At 40.9% G+C, this 20,740-nt stretch overlaps 1 protein-coding gene across 4 annotated transcripts; it reads left to right on the top strand.

Moving 5' to 3' along the window:
• Positions 1-410: 410 nt before the first annotated feature.
• MAP10 (microtubule associated protein 10) lies at positions 411-13,796 on the top strand. 4 transcript variants are annotated; one of them, XM_032682775.1, is made up of 3 exons: positions 411-3,320; positions 4,275-4,379; positions 10,332-13,796. In XM_032682775.1, the coding sequence occupies exon 1, from the start codon at positions 495-497 to the stop codon at positions 2,946-2,948; it is 2,454 nt and encodes an 817-aa protein (XP_032538666.1). In that variant the 5' UTR covers positions 411-494; the 3' UTR covers positions 2,949-3,320; positions 4,275-4,379; positions 10,332-13,796. The 4 variants fall into 4 exon arrangements, with proteins under 4 accessions (XP_032538666.1, XP_032538667.1, XP_032538663.1 ...); XM_032682776.1 differs by lacking the exon at positions 4,275-4,379; XM_032682772.1 differs by having other exon boundaries at positions 411-4,379.
• The last annotated feature ends 6,944 nt before the right edge of the window (positions 13,797-20,740 follow it).

The raw sequence follows: 20,740 nt of genomic DNA, 5'->3' as shown, positions 1-20,740 counted from the left end.
GAGTTGCAACTGAAAACCAAAATGTTGGGTTTTGTTTTGAAAAGAAATATACTCCCATGACCAGGGCATAGTCTTAATTGTGCCACGGAGGTTTAGGCGGGACATTAGGAAGAATTTCTTCACAGAAGGGGTGATTAGACCTTGGAATGGGTTGCCCAGGGGGGGTGGCTGAGTCACCGTCCCTGGAAGTGTTCAGGGAAAGATCGGACGTGGCAATGAGTGCCATGGTCTCATTGAGTTAGTGGTGTTGGGTCACAGGTTGGACTCGATGATCTCAATGGTCTCCCCTTGCGTTGCGGGGTGACGAGGGGGCTGGGGTCCACAGTACAGCCCGCGCCTCCCGGGATGCGACGGACAGGGAGCGGCGACGGAGAACAACCATCCGCGAAGGCTGAGCGCCCGCGGCGCAACTCTCGCGAGAGAACGACCGCCTCGCCTACGCGCCTCACATCACACAGACAGAGCTCTCGCGAGAGGTGTGCCCGCGGGCCGGCATGGAGGGGCTGTTCGCGCTGGAGCTGCTGGTGGAGGCGGTGCGGGTGGCGGGGCCGGGACCCGCGGAGCACCCGGGACCCGCGGAGCACCCAGCCCCCGCGGAGCACCCGGCCGTGGCGCTGCGCCTCTTGGAATTCCCTACCCTGGTGCTGCGCCCCGCCGCCACCGCGCCGCCCCTGCGGCCGGGGCAGCCCTTCCCCTTCGGCCGCGGCAAGCGCTGCCTGTTCCGCTGGCGCCGGGGCTCGCTCAGCGCCGCGCTCCGCCGTCGCCCGCTCCGCGCTCTGCTTCTGGCGCTGCCCGCCGGGCTCGCCCCGGGGCCCCCCCGCCTCCTCGGTAGCTGCGCCGTCCCCCTGGCCCCTGCCGCCGCCGAGCTGCTGCACCGGCCCGGAGCGCCCGCTTCGTACGGCCGTCGCGGCAGCTTCGCGCTGCGGGACACCGCGGGCCGCCCCGTCGGTGAGCTGGTCCTGGGCTACCGCCTCACCTGCCTGGAGGCCGGCAAGGAGCCGCCCCCGGCGAGCCCCGCAAGCCCCCGCGCTGCCACGCCGTCTGCCACCTCCCCTGAGCCGGGGGACCAGGAAGAGGAGAAGGAGAAGGCGAATGAGGAGGAGGAGAGTGAGGAGCTGGAAGCCAACGTCTTTTGCCCTCCGCTGCTCTATTACAGCCGTGAGCCGGCTGAGCCTCAGCGGCCCCCAGCAGCGGCGGCCGCGGCGCAATGGGAGCACGTCGAGGTCAGGAGATCGCAGGAGAAAGACGAGGGCCAGAGTCCCCCGCGTCCCAGTGCCGGGCCCTCGTTGCTGCACCCCGCCAGCTCTCGACAGCTCCCCAACACCCTAGGGCAGCTGCCGCTACTCAGGGCCTTGCTGGCGGAGCTGTCGCTGCTCACCCACAGCGCTGTGCCTGCTGCTGCTGTCCACCCACATCTTGCCTGGCTTTACCAGGCCCCGGGGAGTGGTGGAAGGGTCTCACGGCCTCCCAGCCCCTCTGCTGCCCTCAAGTCTGCAGAGGCACCTGTGGGGCCTGGTAGGAGCAGTGGAGCTGTGAGCCCCCGATTCAAACAAGGTAGGCAAGAGGCCACCCCACCAGTATCTTCTGGTGCTGGGAGAGGACCTAAGAAAGCTGTGCTTCAGGGACAGCCAGCTGCTGAAAGGAACTGCAAAGCCAAGGAGAACAGACCTCCCAGAAAGAAATTGTTGTATGGGCTGACAAATATGTTGAGGCTACGGCTGCAGCAGACCAACCCCGATAAGCTGATAATTCATGAAAGGAGGGAGAAGTACAGAAAAAAGCAAATGGAGATGCTGAAGGAGAGAAGCCCCTTACTCAACAGAAAGCTGCTCAGAAATGCTGGAGAACAGCATGTGGTTTCTTGCAGGCATTGTAGCAAGAGAGGCAGTTCAAAGCGGAATAATCAGTTGGATAAAACTGTCCAGACTTCATTAGAAAACAGTGTTCTCTCAGAGTCCATTTCTGTGACAGTAGATGTGTCCCCAGACCTGCAGGAACAGACTATTGCAAATTTACGGAGGAACGATGCAATTGCAAGCAAGGAGCATCCATACAAAGTAACTACAGCCCCCTTACCGGAGGAAACTGTGTTAAAATCTGCTCAGGAGGAAAAGTATGCAAAAGCTCAACTCCTAGCAGCGTTCCCATCAGATGCTAATGCAAAGGGAAGTAACGAGGAAGCAATATACTTAATCCATCATGAAACTACAGAGCATGATGACACATCTCGTATAAGTGGTCATAAACCCAGCCTCAGCAGGAGTGTTGAAAATGATTCTGAATTCATATACTCGGATGACTTTGTTGCTAGTCCTGAAAACACAGTTTATTCCGAAGATTTCAGCAGTGCTGAGTGTACAGACTCAGAAGCTCTTGACAGCAGTCCTGAACCTCTGTGTCTTGAAAGCCCAAAGCGAGGTAGGTCAGATACAGAGCCAGAATCCTGCAGGTCTAGAATTTCAAAGACAAGTCAAAAAGCTGAAAGTACTTCAGATCTCGTGCCAGTTGCTTCAGCTTCATCTCCAGTCCAGTCTTCGAGGAGAAACCGTGACTTTAAAACCAGCAAAAGAACTAGTGCTGAATCCTCTGACTCACTTAACCTTGCTCAGATGGAGGCATCGTTATTAGATGAAGAGGAGAAAGCCCAACAGATCAGTAAGGAAGAGAACAGGGGTGATCAGCATATTAAACAAATATCGACAAGCAAACAAGTTAAATCTGCTACTGATCTGAATATAGGAAAGGGGCAGACCTCTGCAAAAGAAAAGAAGTCAGTAACTAAAGTTAGCTCTTACTTGCCATCTAACATGTCTGATCTTGAACTTAGTGTCCTGGAAAACAGTATGTCAGACAAAAAGGAGGATTTTCTGGAACAACTACTTGCTCCTAATCAGTACAAAGACATTAGTGAACTTGTAATAAACAAGCTCCCAGGATACACAATGTAATTACAAGTTTTCACTGTCTGGATTAAGATATGATATTTAAACTTTATGAGGCCTGTTACATTTAGCTGCAATATATACAAGATAATTTAAGACTTTATCATGCACATTTAACACATCAGTGAATTTAGTTAAGAGGTTTCTAAAATAAACTACTATTTGAATCTCTGACAAATGGCTCAAGTGGTACCTACAGCCTGATTTAAGTGTCTTAACACAAAAGTAATCCAAACAGCACAGGAAACATAACTTATTGTCAAAGCAGAGATGAAGACAGAAGCAGCAAAAGCAGTCAGTACCCACAAAACTTGGCCATGGTAGAAGTTATACATTGCTACAGAAACAGCCAAGTACAAAATTCCTTCCTAACCAAATGTAAGTTTTTATTCCTCATGAAAATACTTCCATGCTTCATTTTCTTTACAGGTAGTTACTTAAAACATAAGATTCACAGGTCTATACATTATTAGCTAATGTGTATAATGATGTATTTGCTTCCCTGTTCTATCACTAAATATAGTGACCAGAACTGTATAAGCCCTTTTAGAGTTTCTTAAATTGTTAGATTTTCCCAATTTTTTTATAAAATAGTGTAAGAATTATTGGTGACAGTAAATCTATATAATGTGGGAGAGTTTAAGAGGTGGATGGAAGTTACTTGACCTTGAAGATAAAAGGTGTGCAAAGAGTAGGGAAGAGCACAGTAAATTTTCAATGCTTCACAACTCCCTGATTGCATTCTCTGACACTGGGGAAAGAGAGGGGGTCAGCACCCACAGTCCAGAAACTTGGAACAAACAAGCGTATTATGTCATGATTTAAAGATTCAAGAATAGGAGGAATTCGCCATGTTCCCTTTTCTGTCAAGATGGTTGAACTATTACTGATGTTTGCTTTTGATTTCTGGTTTGGTTTTTATGGCTTCCAATTTGATCATTGAACTTAATGCTTCTGATTAACTACTGAGGTTTTCTTAGAGCCCATATCCCTATTACAAATTTTAGAGACGTTCTTTGGCTTCAATCTGAAGAGGACTAAAAATTCCTGCCTTTTTAGTCTCTTGTACACCCCTTTCCATTCTCTTTGAGTAGTACATCTGTGTCAGGTTTACATTCCTAGCTACCTCATCAGTTAGAACATTTATCCTCAGGGTTAAATGACAGACTTATCCACTCCCCTTTTCCTTATAATTTACAATCTGACTTTTTCCACAGCTTTTTTCATTTCCACTGTAGTTTTCCATGTACTTTGCTGCACGTACCCATGTTTACACTTCAACATCTTGGAGGGATTTCTTCCTTTCCATCCTACTACGTGTTTATTTTGTAGGAATGACAGTACCTCTCCTATTTAAAGTATGAACATCTGTGAGGATTATTCAAGTATCTAGTGTTGACTTCTGAGAACACCACTTCTAAAATTTTTAATCTAAAGGTAAGCAGCTGAAATTACCCATATATCAAAGGAATCTATGGCCAGAGCAATTCTTTTATGTTATTTAGGGTGTCTCTTTCATCAGCTACAATTCTAGACCAAAATATTATTTTTCCTTTTTCTTCCAATGCCATGGAATTCTTTGATACACATGGATTCAGCCTGTCATTTGCAGATGGCAGTAACTCTGATTTTTTTGATGGAATAATGTCTTGCACTTCTTATGGGCAAAACTGTCATTAAAATACAATGCTGACCAACCATTTTTATAGTGTGGCTATTTAAATGAGTTGCTAACACTACAAGTCCATGATTTGAACAACATTATTTAAGAAAAGTTTATTTTAAAAATAAAAGTTTATTTTCAACCCCAAGCGGGTTGAAACTGAAGGGCAAGTTTCCAGTCCTTTTTCTATCCCCTATCCCATCTTCACTTTTCAATTTCCTGAAGCAAATATGGTAGGAACAATATTTCTTTTGTTTAAATAATGAAACTATTCTCTTTTCAGCTTATTTTATTTGGTATAACATTTCTAATGTTTACTGTGTAGTAGCATTTATAATTTTATTGAGAGAATGATAAAAATGCATACTAGGAAGACAATAGGAGACATTACACAGGAATAGAACTGCAGCATCGTGCTTACATGTTTTAGTTTGTTTTTTTATTTTCAAATATAGACTCCAGGTAGTTAGTATTGCATGGAGAGGTTAGCAGATAGTTTCTACCATTAGAGATAATAATCTTTTCAGATATTATCTACATTATTGTGAGAGTAAATTAATTTTTACTCAACATTCAAACAGCAACTCTCAGTGAACAAAAGTGGGAAAGAACTTTTTGTCACTACTTTATTATTGAAAACTCATAAACCAATATATTGGCAAGACATATCCGCAGAAGACAAGAGGTTTCCATATGTCAGCCCAACATAACAAAACAGATATGTTTGCTATCAGTACAAAATAAGAAAAAAAATCTAGTAACAAATTCCATTTTGTACAAATCCTGTAGTAATCTGCACTCAACAACATTATACTAGCTAGCCAATTTTATCATTATAACTTGCATCCTGTATCCCCATTATCAGGTTGTTAACATCAGAGGCTTAATAAGAGGTTTCTCTAATGGAAGTATTGTACCATTCTTTCATAAAGACATAATTTCTAAACTGTAAGGGCTAAATTTCATGGATCATGTTTGTGCAGGGGACATGGCAATATGCTGAGAGAAGCAAACAATAGTAGCATATACTCCACAGTTCTTGCACAACCATCCCAGAACTAGCATAAATATTTAAGAATACGTGGTCTCATTGACTCATTGCCTCTAAAAATTTCCTTGCTCCACACCATTAAACAGTAAACTATGATTACTTCAAGTTTTATATTGTTGTAAACTTTAAAACTTTAAACTTTACTATAGTGAAATTAAAATGTGAGAAGTAATTACTTAATATAGATCCTCACTAAGCAAAGCCATCTAACTTCTTACTTTATACTTGTTACTTTAGCAACTTTAGCTCTAAATCTGTACAATATTCTAGAAATAAGGTAGATGGGTGGTCAAAACCATAAATTTGTTGCTTATGTTAAGGGTTGTTAAATCATATAAAACTGAATTTCATGTTTTACAGCAAGACCCAAAATGAGAAATAAACTCATGGATATACATATTAATTCAGAATTTATGACCCTAAAGCAAGTTTTCTATGACTGTTTTTTAAACAGTTATTTCAGCGTCCTATTTATTAAAATGAATTTAGGTAGCCAGTGCTATATAACTGATGGTGCAATGAGAAGAGCAGGATACCAAACACTGATGGTTTCTGCCACTTTACCCCTTCTATTGTAACCTTCCTCCTGCTGGCAAGTACTTCTTCTCAGTCTTAATACTTGGTGACTAAGAACAGTGTTCAGAAGTCCCAGCTAGTCATGTTTCGTCCATTTCTTTATTCCTCAGCTCTCAGTTCTCTGATTAGAGGACACAATTTCTTTTCTGTTTGTGATTTCTCTGATGATAGTTCCTACTGTCTATTTTACTATTTGTAATCCCTTCACCATTTTGAAAGTCCCTTTCCTCAGTTTCCTGAAGTTACATCCAGGCTTGGTAACTGTGCGATTGAACTTGTGACTCATTTTTACTGCTTTCATTTTCCTAGGTTCCAGTATTTTATGATGCCTGGTATCGTAATAATTTTGTTTCTCTTTGTATAAGTGCTGCTCAGAGTTAGATGCTGATTGTTATTTAGAAATCTTTGGGACTTTGCTTTCGTTGTCTCATCATTTGTCACCATTTTAATACTTGCTTAGCTTTGATTGTCTAGAAAGAAGTCAAATCATTGAATCTCATATTCACATCCTTAAAAGGTTTTGTTGACTTCTAGGTGCAGGACCTTCACCAGCTCCTATGTAACACCACTCACTCGGAGCTGCAGAAAAAACAGGACTGTGAACATTTGCCCATGGTTATCAGACATCAGGTTTCTCTAGCTCTACCAAACCCTGCCATTAATCTTTTTCTAAAGTTTTGATTTCCAAATTAATCTTTCTTTTAAGATGACTGAGGCCATATCTGCAAGAACAGATGCTGGCTTTAATTTAACATGCATTTAGAGCTAACGGCACTCACATCTGCTATAGCTAAGGTTTGCTACCAGCTAGCTACTTGCATTTTCTATCCTCGTTTTCAGTCAGTATACTGCTTGATTTTAATTTCAGTTTTGTTCACATTCAGGTTCTTCCCTCATTTTAAATTCCTTGGATGCATGCAGTTCTGTTGTGTTGAAGTCACTCAGACAAGCTGCAGCTTCACTGCCTTTTTCTTGTTTGGCATTGACATTCACCTGTTTAAAACTGTTTTTTGTTTTGGCTTGGCTTTTGTGGTTTCACTTGCCTGAATTTTATATGACAACTGTAATGTAAACCTCCCCCGACTTTACGGAATTGTTTGCCTTTTCCCAGAAGGGTAGTCAGTGTTCTCTATTGTTTCCTAGAGGATGAATTTGAATGTCTCATGCCGGAGAAAAGAGTATTAATCTTCAATCCTGCGGAGACCTCTGCAAGTGATTAATTTACCACTTGTTTAAAATAAAATGGCTTGGCAGAGGAATGTTTAAATAACATTTGAAATACACTTTACTCCTAACTAAATGAACATTTAAAGGATTGATTCAGGTACAGTTTATACAAAAACCCAAAGCCAAACAAACCCACCCTACCTCCTCAAACAACAGAAAAAACCCACAAAACTAACACGTTAATTAGAAATATTCAGATGTCTATTATTTATATTTATTCTAATCATAGACATTTTACAAACATTCTGGATGATAGCCTATAAATTTTCATCCATGCCTTCATGTTCTTTATGTATCTATTAACGGTAGGTAGCTAGGTGTTTTAATGCAAGTAAAAGGTATTTAAAGTATCAAATCCCCTGAAATTCCATGAGAATTAGTCACCTCAAAAAAGGTTGCAGAATGGAAACCCATGCAGAGGACTCTAACCATATTATCTCTTGGAATGCAAAAATGTTTTTGAAAGTAGATAAGTCATGCCTCAACAAATATTTTCAGAGGCATTTGGAAAGATTAGTGGTATCATGATTGAAAGAAACTCCCTTGGTGTCAATGAAATTCCAGCTCCTTTTCTCTTGTCTTTAACTGTTTGCAGATTCAGTATTTTTGTGTCTCTTATGCTTATGAACTAAGAGTATATAACCTTTGACTCTTCCCTAAGTTTCAATGCCAACAGGATATCCAGAACCATATTTCAGGGACATCTCCCACTGCCTGCCCCGTTGTGCCTTTCATCTTGATGCCTTGCCTGTTCCAGCTTCTTCTCATCACGTATTTCATGCCATCTTTAGAATTCATCTTGCCCTACTTATCATTCAGGAAAACTCCAGACACTTCTCAGACACCTTCACTGATTTGTTCTCATCTTTGATATGAAATTAAAGTCCTGCCCATTGTCTGCTGGGCTCTGCATGGTTTATCCCCTTACTGCTTCTATGAACCTTAGTTTCCTACTCTCTACCCATTTCTATGTAATTTTAACTTCACCCATCTTCAAAAAAAAAATCTAGAAATTGCTGTACATCTCTGTTTCCTTCCTTCATGTCACTCCTGCTTTTTCTGCCTGTGGGTAACTGTATTGCCTAGAGTTCTTGTCCACAGGAATATGCCAGACATAAAATTTAAGACAGAAACCATCAGATCATGGTCTGACCTTCTCTACATTGCAGTCCTTAACATTTCTTATGCTTACTCCTGATTGCTGGTGTCAGCAGTGGGATAAGACTAAGCTAATAATAATGCTGATCAAAATTTAATGTCATACGTAGTGAAGGAAACTCTTCAGGATACAGGGTCAAACCTTGCTAATATCAAACACAGTATGAGGGAAACTGATATAACGTGGGATGCAGTTTTAATTTTCTTATCCACAACTCTAACAAGACTCAGCAAAAGAATTATTGTAGGTAAGAGAATCTGTTTGTCAGCAGCCTTTTGATTGTTGTAGGTCTCTCATCTCCTGCTGCTTCTGTAATGCTACTCTACAGCCCTCCAGACATTGTGCATTTTTATTTGTACAGTGGAATAGATGCATAGGGTTTCTTCAAAACAAGCATCCAACCAGTTGTTCAGGGACCTTCAACAGAAAGGCAAGAACCCAAACTCAAGGTACTTCAGTACATTTCCTACATACTCATTCAAAGCCTTTTATCAATAGGAAATCTGGTTAATTTTCAATGAGATCAGCAGATTCACTGACTTGCTGCTTCCCTGGTATTCATCACTGTTACAACACCACTTTTTAACTGCATTCTTTTTGCAAATTTTTAGCTGTTGATTAAATTCTGTCAAATCACACACATGCCATGTGGATTTAGTATGGGTTGATACAGTCAAGGGCTGCATCCAGGAAAGCACTAATTGCAATAGTGTCCTAACTGAAATTTGCCTTCTGTTTTTCTGAAACCTTATAGCAGTACAGTAGTCAGCTAAAGAAACATCCCTTGTCAGCTGCTGGCATTACATTTATATGTCCAGAACAATGAGTCAGGGCCAAACTTAGAGGAGTTTGGTGTCAAGTTGAGGGCTAAGTTTCAGTTGTTCCTCTGAAACTTTATTTGCTTCTTCTAAAGTCTTAAAATGGAACTGAAATTCTATTTCCCCAAGCTCCATGAGATTTCTAAAATACAAAAGGGAAGACAAAAACTAATTTTCTAGAAAGTGTCCCTGTCTTTTTAAACACACACCAAACCTAAGCACAGGAAAATTATTCAAGGAATGTTTGCAAAAAACATTTGAGAAATATTTCTAAGCACTTTCCCATTCCACTTAGCATACCAAATAATTTGAGAACAGCTTCCTTCACTGTATTTATTACTTCTACTTCTAATCTCAATAGGAAGAACTGTGAAGATAAGCATTTTGTTTTGTTTTGAGTTTAGCAATAATGTAGACCCCAGCAGTCCTGCTTTTACTGGAGCTGTCTCACACAGGTCTGCCAACAGTTCTGCAACTGGAGTAAATACCAAAGTTATAGATCAGATGTACAGCATAAAGCAGAGTAAAACTGTACTGATGCAATAACAGCAAGACTTTGATCCCTGCACTCTGGGTCAAAAAAAGTATGTTTTTCTGGAATAGCCCCATAGGCCTTGCATTTTCACCTGCAGGACATTAAAATGAAGACAGACAAGAACAGGAAGGAGGGAGTAAGTTTTAGGGATGAGTCCCTCTTGGACAGAACCTAGTTTCATTTGCTTCTCCCCTGGCTAACTTTAATATCTCAACTTGTCTTTCAATTACCATCCTGATTGTACAAGGAAGAATTTGTCTTCTAAGATAATCTGGATAAAAATTACTTATATATCAGAAATTACATTTTTACCATCCCTACACAAAACACAATTTGCTGATCTTTTCTCTTTCTTTTCAGTTTGGGAGTTGTTCTCGACAAAAAGTTAAAAACAAGCACGAAAACACACACACCATCAAATACCCTTTGATACTGCAGTTAAAGACAACAGAGTAAAGCAAAAGCAACCAAAGAAGCAAAGAGGAAAGCCCTGCCACTCTAAGTTTAGAAACTGATATACAGTCACCAGCAGTGACAGGGATTACTTGTTCTCTCTTTTTTATCACTTCCTGACAGGCATTGGGGAACATCAACAAGACTTTTAGGCACATCTGGCGGTTAAGTGCAAAAATGTCTCATGAAATAAATGAGTTTCTCAAATGCAGCAGCTACAAAACCTCCTGTCCCCACTCCAGCAAGTGGTCAGGCAATCCATCAGATACCATATCATGCATTATTACACTCTATTTTCCAAAAGTTGTCATCATGATTGTCCTCAGTGCCTGTCTCTAAGTAGGCAGCTGGTTCTGTCTTTCAGTACCCTGCTCATTACTCCTGAAGAGACCTAAATAGTTTTGTTCATTTCTGCATGAAAGCTCCCTCTCGCCATTTACTCAGAGCACGCCAGGTACCTGCTCTCAAAAGAATCTTCTGCAATCACTTTACCTCCTACTCCTTCATTATTTCACATGCAGACACAGAACCAGCTACAAGAAAAAGGCCAAGCTACCACTTCTTCACATATATGACCAAAAGGGAAAAGACCTACAAGGACACAGGGAGAGAGGGAAGCAGGGTCCAGCCCGTGCCTTCAACTTTAATGGGCTTCAGTGATCATCTTCCCTTTCTGTCATGGACAGGCCTGGAGCTCATGACACCACACAGTTCTTCTAAGCCCAGTACAGTAAGTATATTTCTAGGCCCAAAAGGTCCTAAGCAAGAATTTCAGAAGTATGAAGTGGATCAACAGATGCACATCCTCTCAGTGTGTATCCTTTCTTGCCTTCCATAAACCTGTGATAGTCAGCAGATTTTCTTCATGTGTTCTGTTAACATCTTCTACTCTAACCTCCCAGTTTGGGTATCCTGTCCCACAGTCTGGAAAGTATTTGCCTCAGGATAAGCGTTCCTTACGTTGCACTTACTGATATGATGAGACTGTGTGATTTGAATTACCTCTCTGGTTGGATTACAGCTTTTACAGTCTCAGAAATTCTGATTTTTTAATAATGACGCACTAGTTTATTGTGGTTAAAAAGCTGTTAGGGTCTTGTGGAAGTTTATTACTTTACATGGATTAGTAAATACTGAAGCAATTCTTTTTACATTATTTAAAGACTAAGATTTGTATAGTAAACATTTGCAAAGGACATGTAGCAATTGTCCCAGTAACATTAGCACAAACATAGTCTGCTGCAATCCAGAACAGAATATGTGGACATAACAATTAGGAACCATCTGGTGACCTGGCACTTGCTGGTACAGGAATAAAATTTTAATTAAGTTGTATTATCAGAAAGTGTAAGTGACAGCTCCCACTTGAAACCCTAGAGCCAGTAAACTGTCCAAATAAAGAGAAGGATGTCACCCAGTTAATGGTTAGATCACACTACTTGATTACATACTTTGTAAGTAATGTGCTTCCTTCCCATGTTCTTGGGCACAGACTACTTATGCATTTGGATTTTTAAGAAGAACTGGTCATATGGCAGGTAAATTGGGAATTACACTGCAATTTACTGAGAACAGGACAATGAATCACCCATTTCCCAGGTTTGACAAGCCAGGACTGCATCTTGTGCAAGATAAAAAGAAAAGCCCAAATGAAAAGCTGTATTCTAACAAGGCTATGCCAGCTAGCACTGCATCTGCATTTGGCTTTTCCTGGAGCTGTGAAACAAAGCTCAGAAGTGCAAGAAAAATTATTCTCTCCTGCCCCAACACTCGCCTTACTATCAGTGATTCAGATGGTGGTCTTCAGGGTCCCAGAGTACCAGCCCATCAGCACTGGATGAACAAGCCCTAGATTTCCCATCCTCTCTTGGCCATTGGTAACTATTATTGCTGTGATTGTTTTCTTTAGCATTTAGTATATAACACTAAGGGTCTGTCAAAAAAAAATATCAGTCACCTCATCCCAAAATTCCTCATCTTTTCTACATTACAGTTGAGTTATAGTTCTAGTTCCATTAAAGACATCAACTCTGCAGGTACTGACCCATGAAAGTTATTACAGATCTCAATTTTGTAGCCAATAAACCAATTTGTGATTCAATCACAAGCACCTGGAGAAGATCTGGTCTGCTTCAACCATCTCCAGTTGTCTAAAATAATCAGAATTTACAAATAAGAAAATTAAATCCAGATTGTGACCCTTTGCACTTTGAGTTAATCCAAGAACAATTCCACAGATCCACTGTATTGAAGAGAGTTACAGTCTCAGTCTTTGGAGAATTTCTCCAGTGCACTTTCACAATATGCGGATGCACTTGACTTTGTAACATTAACCTTAAAGTATCCATCAGCTTAAGATGGAAAGCAGAGAATTTCTCTGCATTTGTTTTTAAAACTTCAGCAATTCTCTTCTTTTAGTAGAAGTGACTGCACAGACAGGAATCACTGCCATCCTCCACCCAACCAAACAATCACAGCCTTTAGACTGAGCGTCATTGCATGAATAAAATATTGGTTATTCTTTATACTTTTGGGGCATGTTGTGTTAAGTAATGTATTTTTCACTCATAAAATTATTTCTCACAGACTTTATGATTGTACAAAGAGAAACTATTTTCAGTGTTGAAAAACCCAACATAAATTGACTCCACTCCTAAATTCAAGCAAACATCAGTAGCATAATCCTTTTCTCAGAGTAAGCTCTACTCGGAAACTAAATGGCCAAAGTGCTCCCAAGGGCAACAATTAATATTTTAGCCAGTGGATTCATTTGGGGAGACTCTTGTAAATTTAATGAATTCCCCAGTAGCCAATCCATCATAGTCACTAATATGCTGGCAATCTTGCTACTGATAATGTTTCCAATACATTATAAGCTCTCATTTATTGCCTTAAATTTTAATTCAATGAATTCTGCATGTGAGCTCTTCTCAGATGGTGATACTTTGTGCTAATGCAATCATAGATGGGCCATTTGGGAGCATAACAAGACTGAACTTGGTACACTTGGCACGATGTCACTGGGAAGGCAGGACATTTCTCACCCAAGCTTCTGTTCTTTATCTCTTACCTCCCTAATATTTGTGCCTCTAAACTAACATATAATTGGATCTACCCCTTCTGGGCTTCATCTTACGGATTAGAGGAAAACACAGGGGAGAGGTCAGAGTGAAAACTCAGGCTCCCTATGTATTCAGCCAGCTTTTGGACATGAATATGGAAGTGCTGAAATCAGCAGTGACATACAGAACTACAGGCAATAGTGCTTGAAAGACTCAAGAATTCATCTAACCTATCCCCTTGCCCTAAGGCAAAAATCAACTTGTAACTATATCAGTCCTGACAGATTTTTGTCTAGCTCATTAAAAAAAACCCAAACAGTAAGAGATTATGCATCTTCCCCAGGCAATATGTCCAGTGCTTAATTATCCTGAATGTTAAAAGTTTTTCCCAGTGTCAAACCCCTGATACGATTTAAGTCCATTATTTTCCATCTTACACACTATAGACAAAAAGAATTTTTTCCCTTCCTTTTTAAGGGAGCTTTCTGTGTACTTGCCATTCCTCTTGGTTTTTCTCTGGACCAAGCAAGCACAGGTCTTTCAGCCTTCCCTCACAGGCCACTGGTCATTCTTCTTGTTTCCAATTACAGCTGTACCCATCTTCCTTGGGATACAGTACCCTGAGCTATACACTGTCACTTCTGTGGAAGTTTCCCTAGGACCTAGTAGATAGGAAGCACTACCTTGCACATATTTCAGTCTCTCCCTGTTTACAGTTATCTGCAAGTGTAATACACATGCTTCCTCTTCTATCAATTAGCTGTTAATGAAAAGATTAAGTGTGCCCAGAGTCATAACAGATCCTTACAGTGCCTCGGTACTGCTTACCACCATTTGGTCAGTGACCTGTGGGGAACTGTGCACTGAGAACACAAAACCATGAGAAATTTCACATCCAGAGCATGTTTCTCCAGCTTATCTGCAGGAATGTCAGAGCATCCTAATGTCAGGGCTCATGACATCTATTGATTCTCCCCTATCAAAACTGCCTGTTACATGGTCATAGAAAAAAATAGATTAGTCTGATATAATTTGTTCTTGACAAGTCCATGCTGGCTAATACTCATTTCCTTGTTAACTTCCAAGCACTTACATAATGTTTATGTGATTATTTGTTGCAACATTTTTTTTCTTGGATTTCAAAAGGAAAACAGTCAAGCAACATGCAGGTAATCAGTAGTAAGAACATTATGTCCAGAAAAACAAATTTTGAGTAAGGGAACAAAACATAACTCAGTGGCATATGTCTATAAGCAACCAAAATTCTAATAGGTCAAAGTGCAGTTGAATGGAAAAAAATACAGAATAAAGGCTTTAAAGTGAGACTAAATAAATCCTTTTATGTTCCTTACTCATCTTTAATCATTGTTAAGGTAAACCCATCAGAACACTTAATAATGATAGCATTAAGCCATAGCAGTATGATCAGACTCCTTCAAATCCCTGAACGACTTCACCTTAACAGGATAATTTAACCAGTATAAAGCTACAAGACATGCAGTTCAAGAAGCTCTAAAGAGAAGTAAGTATTTACATGAGTCAGAATAGAGGTTGTATTTCCACTAATTAGACAATGCATTTCTATGTAGGCTGGAAATGACTTCTTACCATTTCTTCTTACCAGATTTCTTACCATCAGTGCTTAGGAAGAAATTTCCTTCTGGGTGTGGTCAGGAAGAGCATCAGCTCTTGCTGGTAACAGGAAAACTCAAATCAGAAAGGAATTCAAATGCTTATGGGGGCGTAGTACTTAGACTATGTCAAAAATAATACACTAAGCAGTGCCAGAGCACAGACCTGTGCCCTGGTGAATGAACAGCCGTGCTGTTTAGCAGCTTGCACCTCACCAGCTGGCTTTAGTTGCACCCAGCAGCCCTGTCCCACATGTGCAGGCTTGGGCTGGGGGCAGTATGGGCTGGGGGCAGCTCCCAGAAAGCAGACCACATAAGACTGTCCCTGTCTAGAAGAAAAAGAATCTGAAGATATTGAAATGATCACGACTCTGCCACTGGGCTGGAAGATGGAGTAAATACAGCCTGTTGTATTTACTGTTAGATATGTAGCCTTGGAGATCAGCCTGGAAACAGAAAAGGTTTCCCAAAGTGGTATAAAGCACCTCACTGAGAATTTGGGACAAGCTCAGAGCATGTCTCTACCCAGTCCCTCAGTGCCATCTCGATGCTGTACTTTTGGTTTAGCCTGGAAGTCGCTTGCTCTCTGCTCACCCCATCAAAAGGCCAGGCTGGGCATCCAATGGTTCATGCGGAAAGGGCAGGGAAAGGGACCCAAATCCTTACAAGCCTTGCCCATGGATCCTAGTGCCTGCCTGGGTAGAGTAGTACACCTCCCTTTTCTTCCCCATTCAAGAACTGCATATTGCTCTTCAGCTTATCCCAGTATGCAGTCTAGGAGAGATTGGTATAAACCCATTTTCCCTATGAGAACATATCTCAAGTGATCTTTCTTCCCAAAAGGATAGGGCCCCTCCAAATCCCAGCTTTCATGGTAGAAAGTCATGAATGTAGCTGAAGAGCAAACATTGCAGGTCGTCACATGAACTTGAGAAATAAAGCAGAAGGTGAAACTAAAATGTTCATGCTTCCCGATCCCACTGTCTCCAGTCTTCACCTCTTTTTGGATCTGAAACCTCCATAACTCCTCTTCATTCCACCCAGTAGAACCAATTTACTTAATCATTGATTTGAACCTCCCTCCACTATTTCCTTTCACTTTTGTATCCCTTGATTACATTTTACCTTCTTACCAACATTTAAGCATCCTATTTTCAAAACTGTACAAGTGCTTTCTGAATTTTCACAGGTGGACTCGGATTATATTTCCCCCAGATAAAAAGCTGCATCATCCTTTCCTTTTTAATTTTTAAAACTGTTTGGATTCAAGACTGCACTGAGTCACACACCTCATGCAAAAGACAGAAGCTTTGCAAAACTTCTGAGTTTTACATTCCTCCATTTTGACCATGCAGTCAGCACTTTCATGCCTAGAAAATAATTTTTAAAGAAAACATTTTCAGTTTATTTTTATCTGAAAAACTACTATGTATTAAGCGCCAGTATGAATAAAGTTGAGTGACAGACAAGTTGATCAAAGGTAAAAATTAAGTTTTATGTCTCAGCAAACACTGGTGGAGTCTATAAAACCTAAAAGAAGATTCTTCAGAGTGCAAGGAGAGTGTATTTCAAAAAAATTTTATTTTTTTTTTAATAATCCAACATTTAAACAATAATATTGTTAAGAAAAGCATATGGCATACAACAGATGGACTAACATTTGCATTTCAGTAAAGGAATAGAGCTTTAAAAGTTATGGACATTAAAACCAGCAGCAGAATTTGCAAAGCCAGAACAGAACTGCAGCATGCCTTCCTTCATTGCTTATGCATGACTCCAGCATTAGCAAGCTTAATAAATCATTCTGAGCCTTGTATTCATACTGAAATTTTAAAAAGATCTGTCAAATAGATAGTTCTTTAATTCTGTATTTAAAATTAATTGTGCTTTAACCAACCAAAATGTATCCTTTAAATAGACACTTAAACATGGAACTATCAGAGTAGGAACTGCAATTTTTAATTTTAAATATGCCCCACTATGATATCTGTCCATTCCTGTTTCACAATAAAAAAGACAGTACTACCCATAAGTGTACTTTGCATTTGCTGATTCAGTTTGATTTCACCGTTCATGGATAATTCATTAGATGTGATGCAAGAGCTTCATATGTTTTTTCTTAATACCTTCCCTGTAGAAAGCTATTCCACAGCAGCTGTGTTAGCACAGAATACATTCCTGTGATGTGCTCTTTTTTCATGGTCCAGGATAAACTTGGTTTCTGTTCTCAAAAGAGTGAAGTACAATGAGCCAAATCTGAAGCAGATTTGCTCGGGTGGTTCGGGATTTCAGTAAGTATTGCTTTAAGCATGGATATAGAGCTTATAATACAGTTCCTGTTACATTATTCAGGCTTGAATCTACTATGGAAAAGTGAATTTGTAACTTGTAAACAAAAGATTAAAAAATTCTTTACTAAGTCAGATTTCCCAAGTGCTTGGATTGGATGCTCCTTGCCTTCTGAGTTCCTCTCCCTTAGGCAAAAAGAGATGAGTTGCATGCTTTTACAGTGTGGAGATACATTCATTTGATGTCAAGTTCTAGCTGGAACCTATCAGATTTAACAACAGAAGCAACTTTGAATTCCAGGAGTAAGTCCTTACTTAGTGCAAGCAAGGAGGAAGGGAGGTGCAGATCTCAATGTTACAGATTGGCAACAACAAGGAGAATGTCATCTTACTAATACATTTAATAAGCATATTTTTCGAGTCAGCTATTCTTAGATTAATTTCCTTTGGATGCACCACATTTAAAGGTGTTAGCCCTCAGAGCTAAGAGGTTGTAAGAAGTTGTAAATTATGGAACAGATCTCCCTTCAACAGAGGACAAACTGGAGAATTTATCACAGAGCTAGAGCACAATGAAGCCTGTCTTTCAAAGATAAGCTGAAAAGACCTTTCCATTGGGAACTAACCACTTAGTGAAATAATGATATGCCAAATTTTAAAACCTGTTTTATCTGGGACTTCACAAAGTGGCTGTATGGGGTGTAACTAAAGGTCCAGTAAAAACTCTAAGAAAAGGTCACATGTACAGTTGCCCTTCCTCAGTGTACTCCCAGCCTCTGCTGGATGCATTGGCCCAACAACACATCCTGACAACATGCTGATGATTCCTGCAGTGCTACAGTAATAATTTCAGCCAGCTGCACCCCAGACACCCTTGCTCCATCCTTTCATCCTGTGGGAAAGCACACATGGGATTCTCTCGGATCCTGCTGACTTCCTTTATTTTCCAAGGGCCTGTGGTGGAAATACAGCTCTTCTTCCAAAAGAGAGATGGCAAAAGCAAAGGATGATTTACCACACACACTTTAGTTACAATTTTGGAAAAGAAATCCTATCAGGCTAACTAGATTATAGCACTGGAAATACTTTCAGGCTGACCTAATGGTCAAGTTACCCCAGATCAACTAGGAAGGATTATAAGTTTAAATTAAGTTCTTTTAAATGATAGTTATTGTTCTCAGCAATCTACACAAACCATTACTCAGTCGTTATTTCCAGCGCCACTAAGGTGAACTTTGGAGCTTGAGACCACGATATGGATGCTGGATGAACACAAAGATAGGTTGGGAGCCTGTTAGTAGCATCCTTTTCAGCTCTTTCGGCTGATCAAGGATGGCACCCCGTCCATCTCTCAGGTGCCAAAGGCATTGGGCACACAGTTAATGTTATTTTTCTAACTCACTGATTCTTTTCTTAAGCTCCTTCACTGGCATTGGCAATGATGTACATGCCAAAAGGACAATTGCTTCTCCACAAGCTCAACTGAACATGCTCTCCTGAAAGCAAGAGGAGCTCATTTATACGGATGAGCCAAGCAAATGAAGACCTGGAGCTGCTGACAGTGTGCTGGTTTTAGAACAGCTGCTGGCAACATGAAGGCTCAGTGATCAAGCACCTCTATCCCTATGCTCCCACAATGCCCCAACTTGCAGTGAAGTTGTGAAAGGCTGTGAAATGTTGCAAGACTAACCAAAGGGGAAAACAGATCACTAGGCCTTTAAAATGTCTTCATTTTTCTCTGTTTTTCAGCACTAGTTATACAAATAGGCAGAATATATAGTTTTGCCAGTTTCTTTTGGCCCCCTGAGAGTCTCTTCCTATAAAAAGACATTTATTTTTCCCTTAGATACCTCAGAGTTCAGAAACAATACAAGTTATTCATCATTGTCAAGTTTTGAGCTTCTTCCTCTTTACAGTAGATTTTCAAACAATAAATATTCATTTATTGACCTAGAAAATCTGACTTTTTGCAGGCTTTCTCACACATGGCAACAAAATCAAATACTGCATTTTCATCTGCGTGTTCTCCACCCTCAAATATCCATCCTCTAAAAATACTACAGGTAACAATAGTAATAATAAAAAAAGTAGTCTGAAAAATAATTCAGATCCTTGTGTAACCTTCAACAAATCAAGGCAGAAGGGTTACTGTGGGAAAGGCATTAGACCATGAGGGACCAAAACCAGGGTTACTGTGGGAAAGGCATTAGACCATGAGGGACCAAAACCAGGGTGGATGGGATAAACCTCCCTCGGGCAAATTGCCCCACATGGTTACTGAGTCACAAGGGTTCCATTCTTAACTCATAAATTATATCTGGAAAAACAAAAAGCTTCATAGAGAATGTAGCTGTCAGGTAAGCAGAGAAGCAGAAACCAAACACTAATAAGTCCTTTTCAAACCAAACCAAACCAAGCAGCATAATTCCCTTAACTCTCCTTCAGTTCTCTCAGTACATGGAAACAAATAGCCAAGACCTACAGAAACATCCACTAACCCTCCACTCCAGTGGCCCATTGTGCCTTCACTCAAAGCAGTGACTTCTTCCCTGGGCTTTGACTGTCACCATAGGGTCAAGCCATGACCTCAACACAGTCATGGAGAGCTGGAGACCAGCAACACTGCAACATGACTGGAGCAGGAACTGACGGCCCCAAGGGCTGAAAAGTGGCTCTGGGCCATGGGTAGGGTGGTCCCAGGAAAGGCTTATCAGGGCCATTAAGATTTGTGGGTGCCTTCAGGGCTATGATACTCTTCCAAATACCTTTATCCAATAAAACATAGATCTTACCACTGCCAGGACATCTGGTGTCAAATTCAGAGCCTACACTTTGGTGTAGTCTTCCTACTGCCTTTCAAGATGAGATTGTCTAAGGGGTCTCAGGTCTTTAGCCCCATCCACACAGCTCTCTCTAGCATTAGATGCCCTCAGCCATGTGATGGGGAGCAGCTGAAGATCCTTCTTCCCCATCCAAACCTACCTGTGGCTGCATTTACTCCTGGTCTTTCTTTGCCTATTCTGGAGAATGGAGCCAGCACACAAATTCCCCTTCACTCCTCCCCTGTCACCCAAGATAGGGTATGATGTGGCATACCAGCCACAGGCACTTGTCAATGTACAACAGTGCTGACCCATGTAATAACCTGTCTGCAGACTGACCCTCTCAGCTTCATCACCACAGCATTTGGCATACTCTTTTTTCATAGCTTCCCACAAACCCAAGCAGGGGAACAGCAGTGACAGTACCATTTGCCATCTCATGGTACCAGGGGGTTTCCTGCAAATACAGTTTACTTAAATGCCATCTGCTCTCCCACACAGTCAGGAATGTTT

This window comes from Chiroxiphia lanceolata, chromosome 3 (genome assembly GCF_009829145.1).
Source record: "Chiroxiphia lanceolata isolate bChiLan1 chromosome 3, bChiLan1.pri, whole genome shotgun sequence".
Lineage (NCBI taxonomy): Eukaryota > Metazoa > Chordata > Aves > Passeriformes > Pipridae > Chiroxiphia > Chiroxiphia lanceolata.
The sequence above is the reverse complement of the archived record's forward strand: the minus strand, read 5'-3'. Positions and strand labels throughout refer to the sequence as shown.

Bases quoted from the DNA above. Each gene is read 5' to 3' on its own strand.
- MAP10 (XM_032682776.1), top strand. From the start codon at position 495: ATGGAGGGGCTGTTCGCGCTGGAGCTGCTGGTGGAGGCGGTGCGGGTG.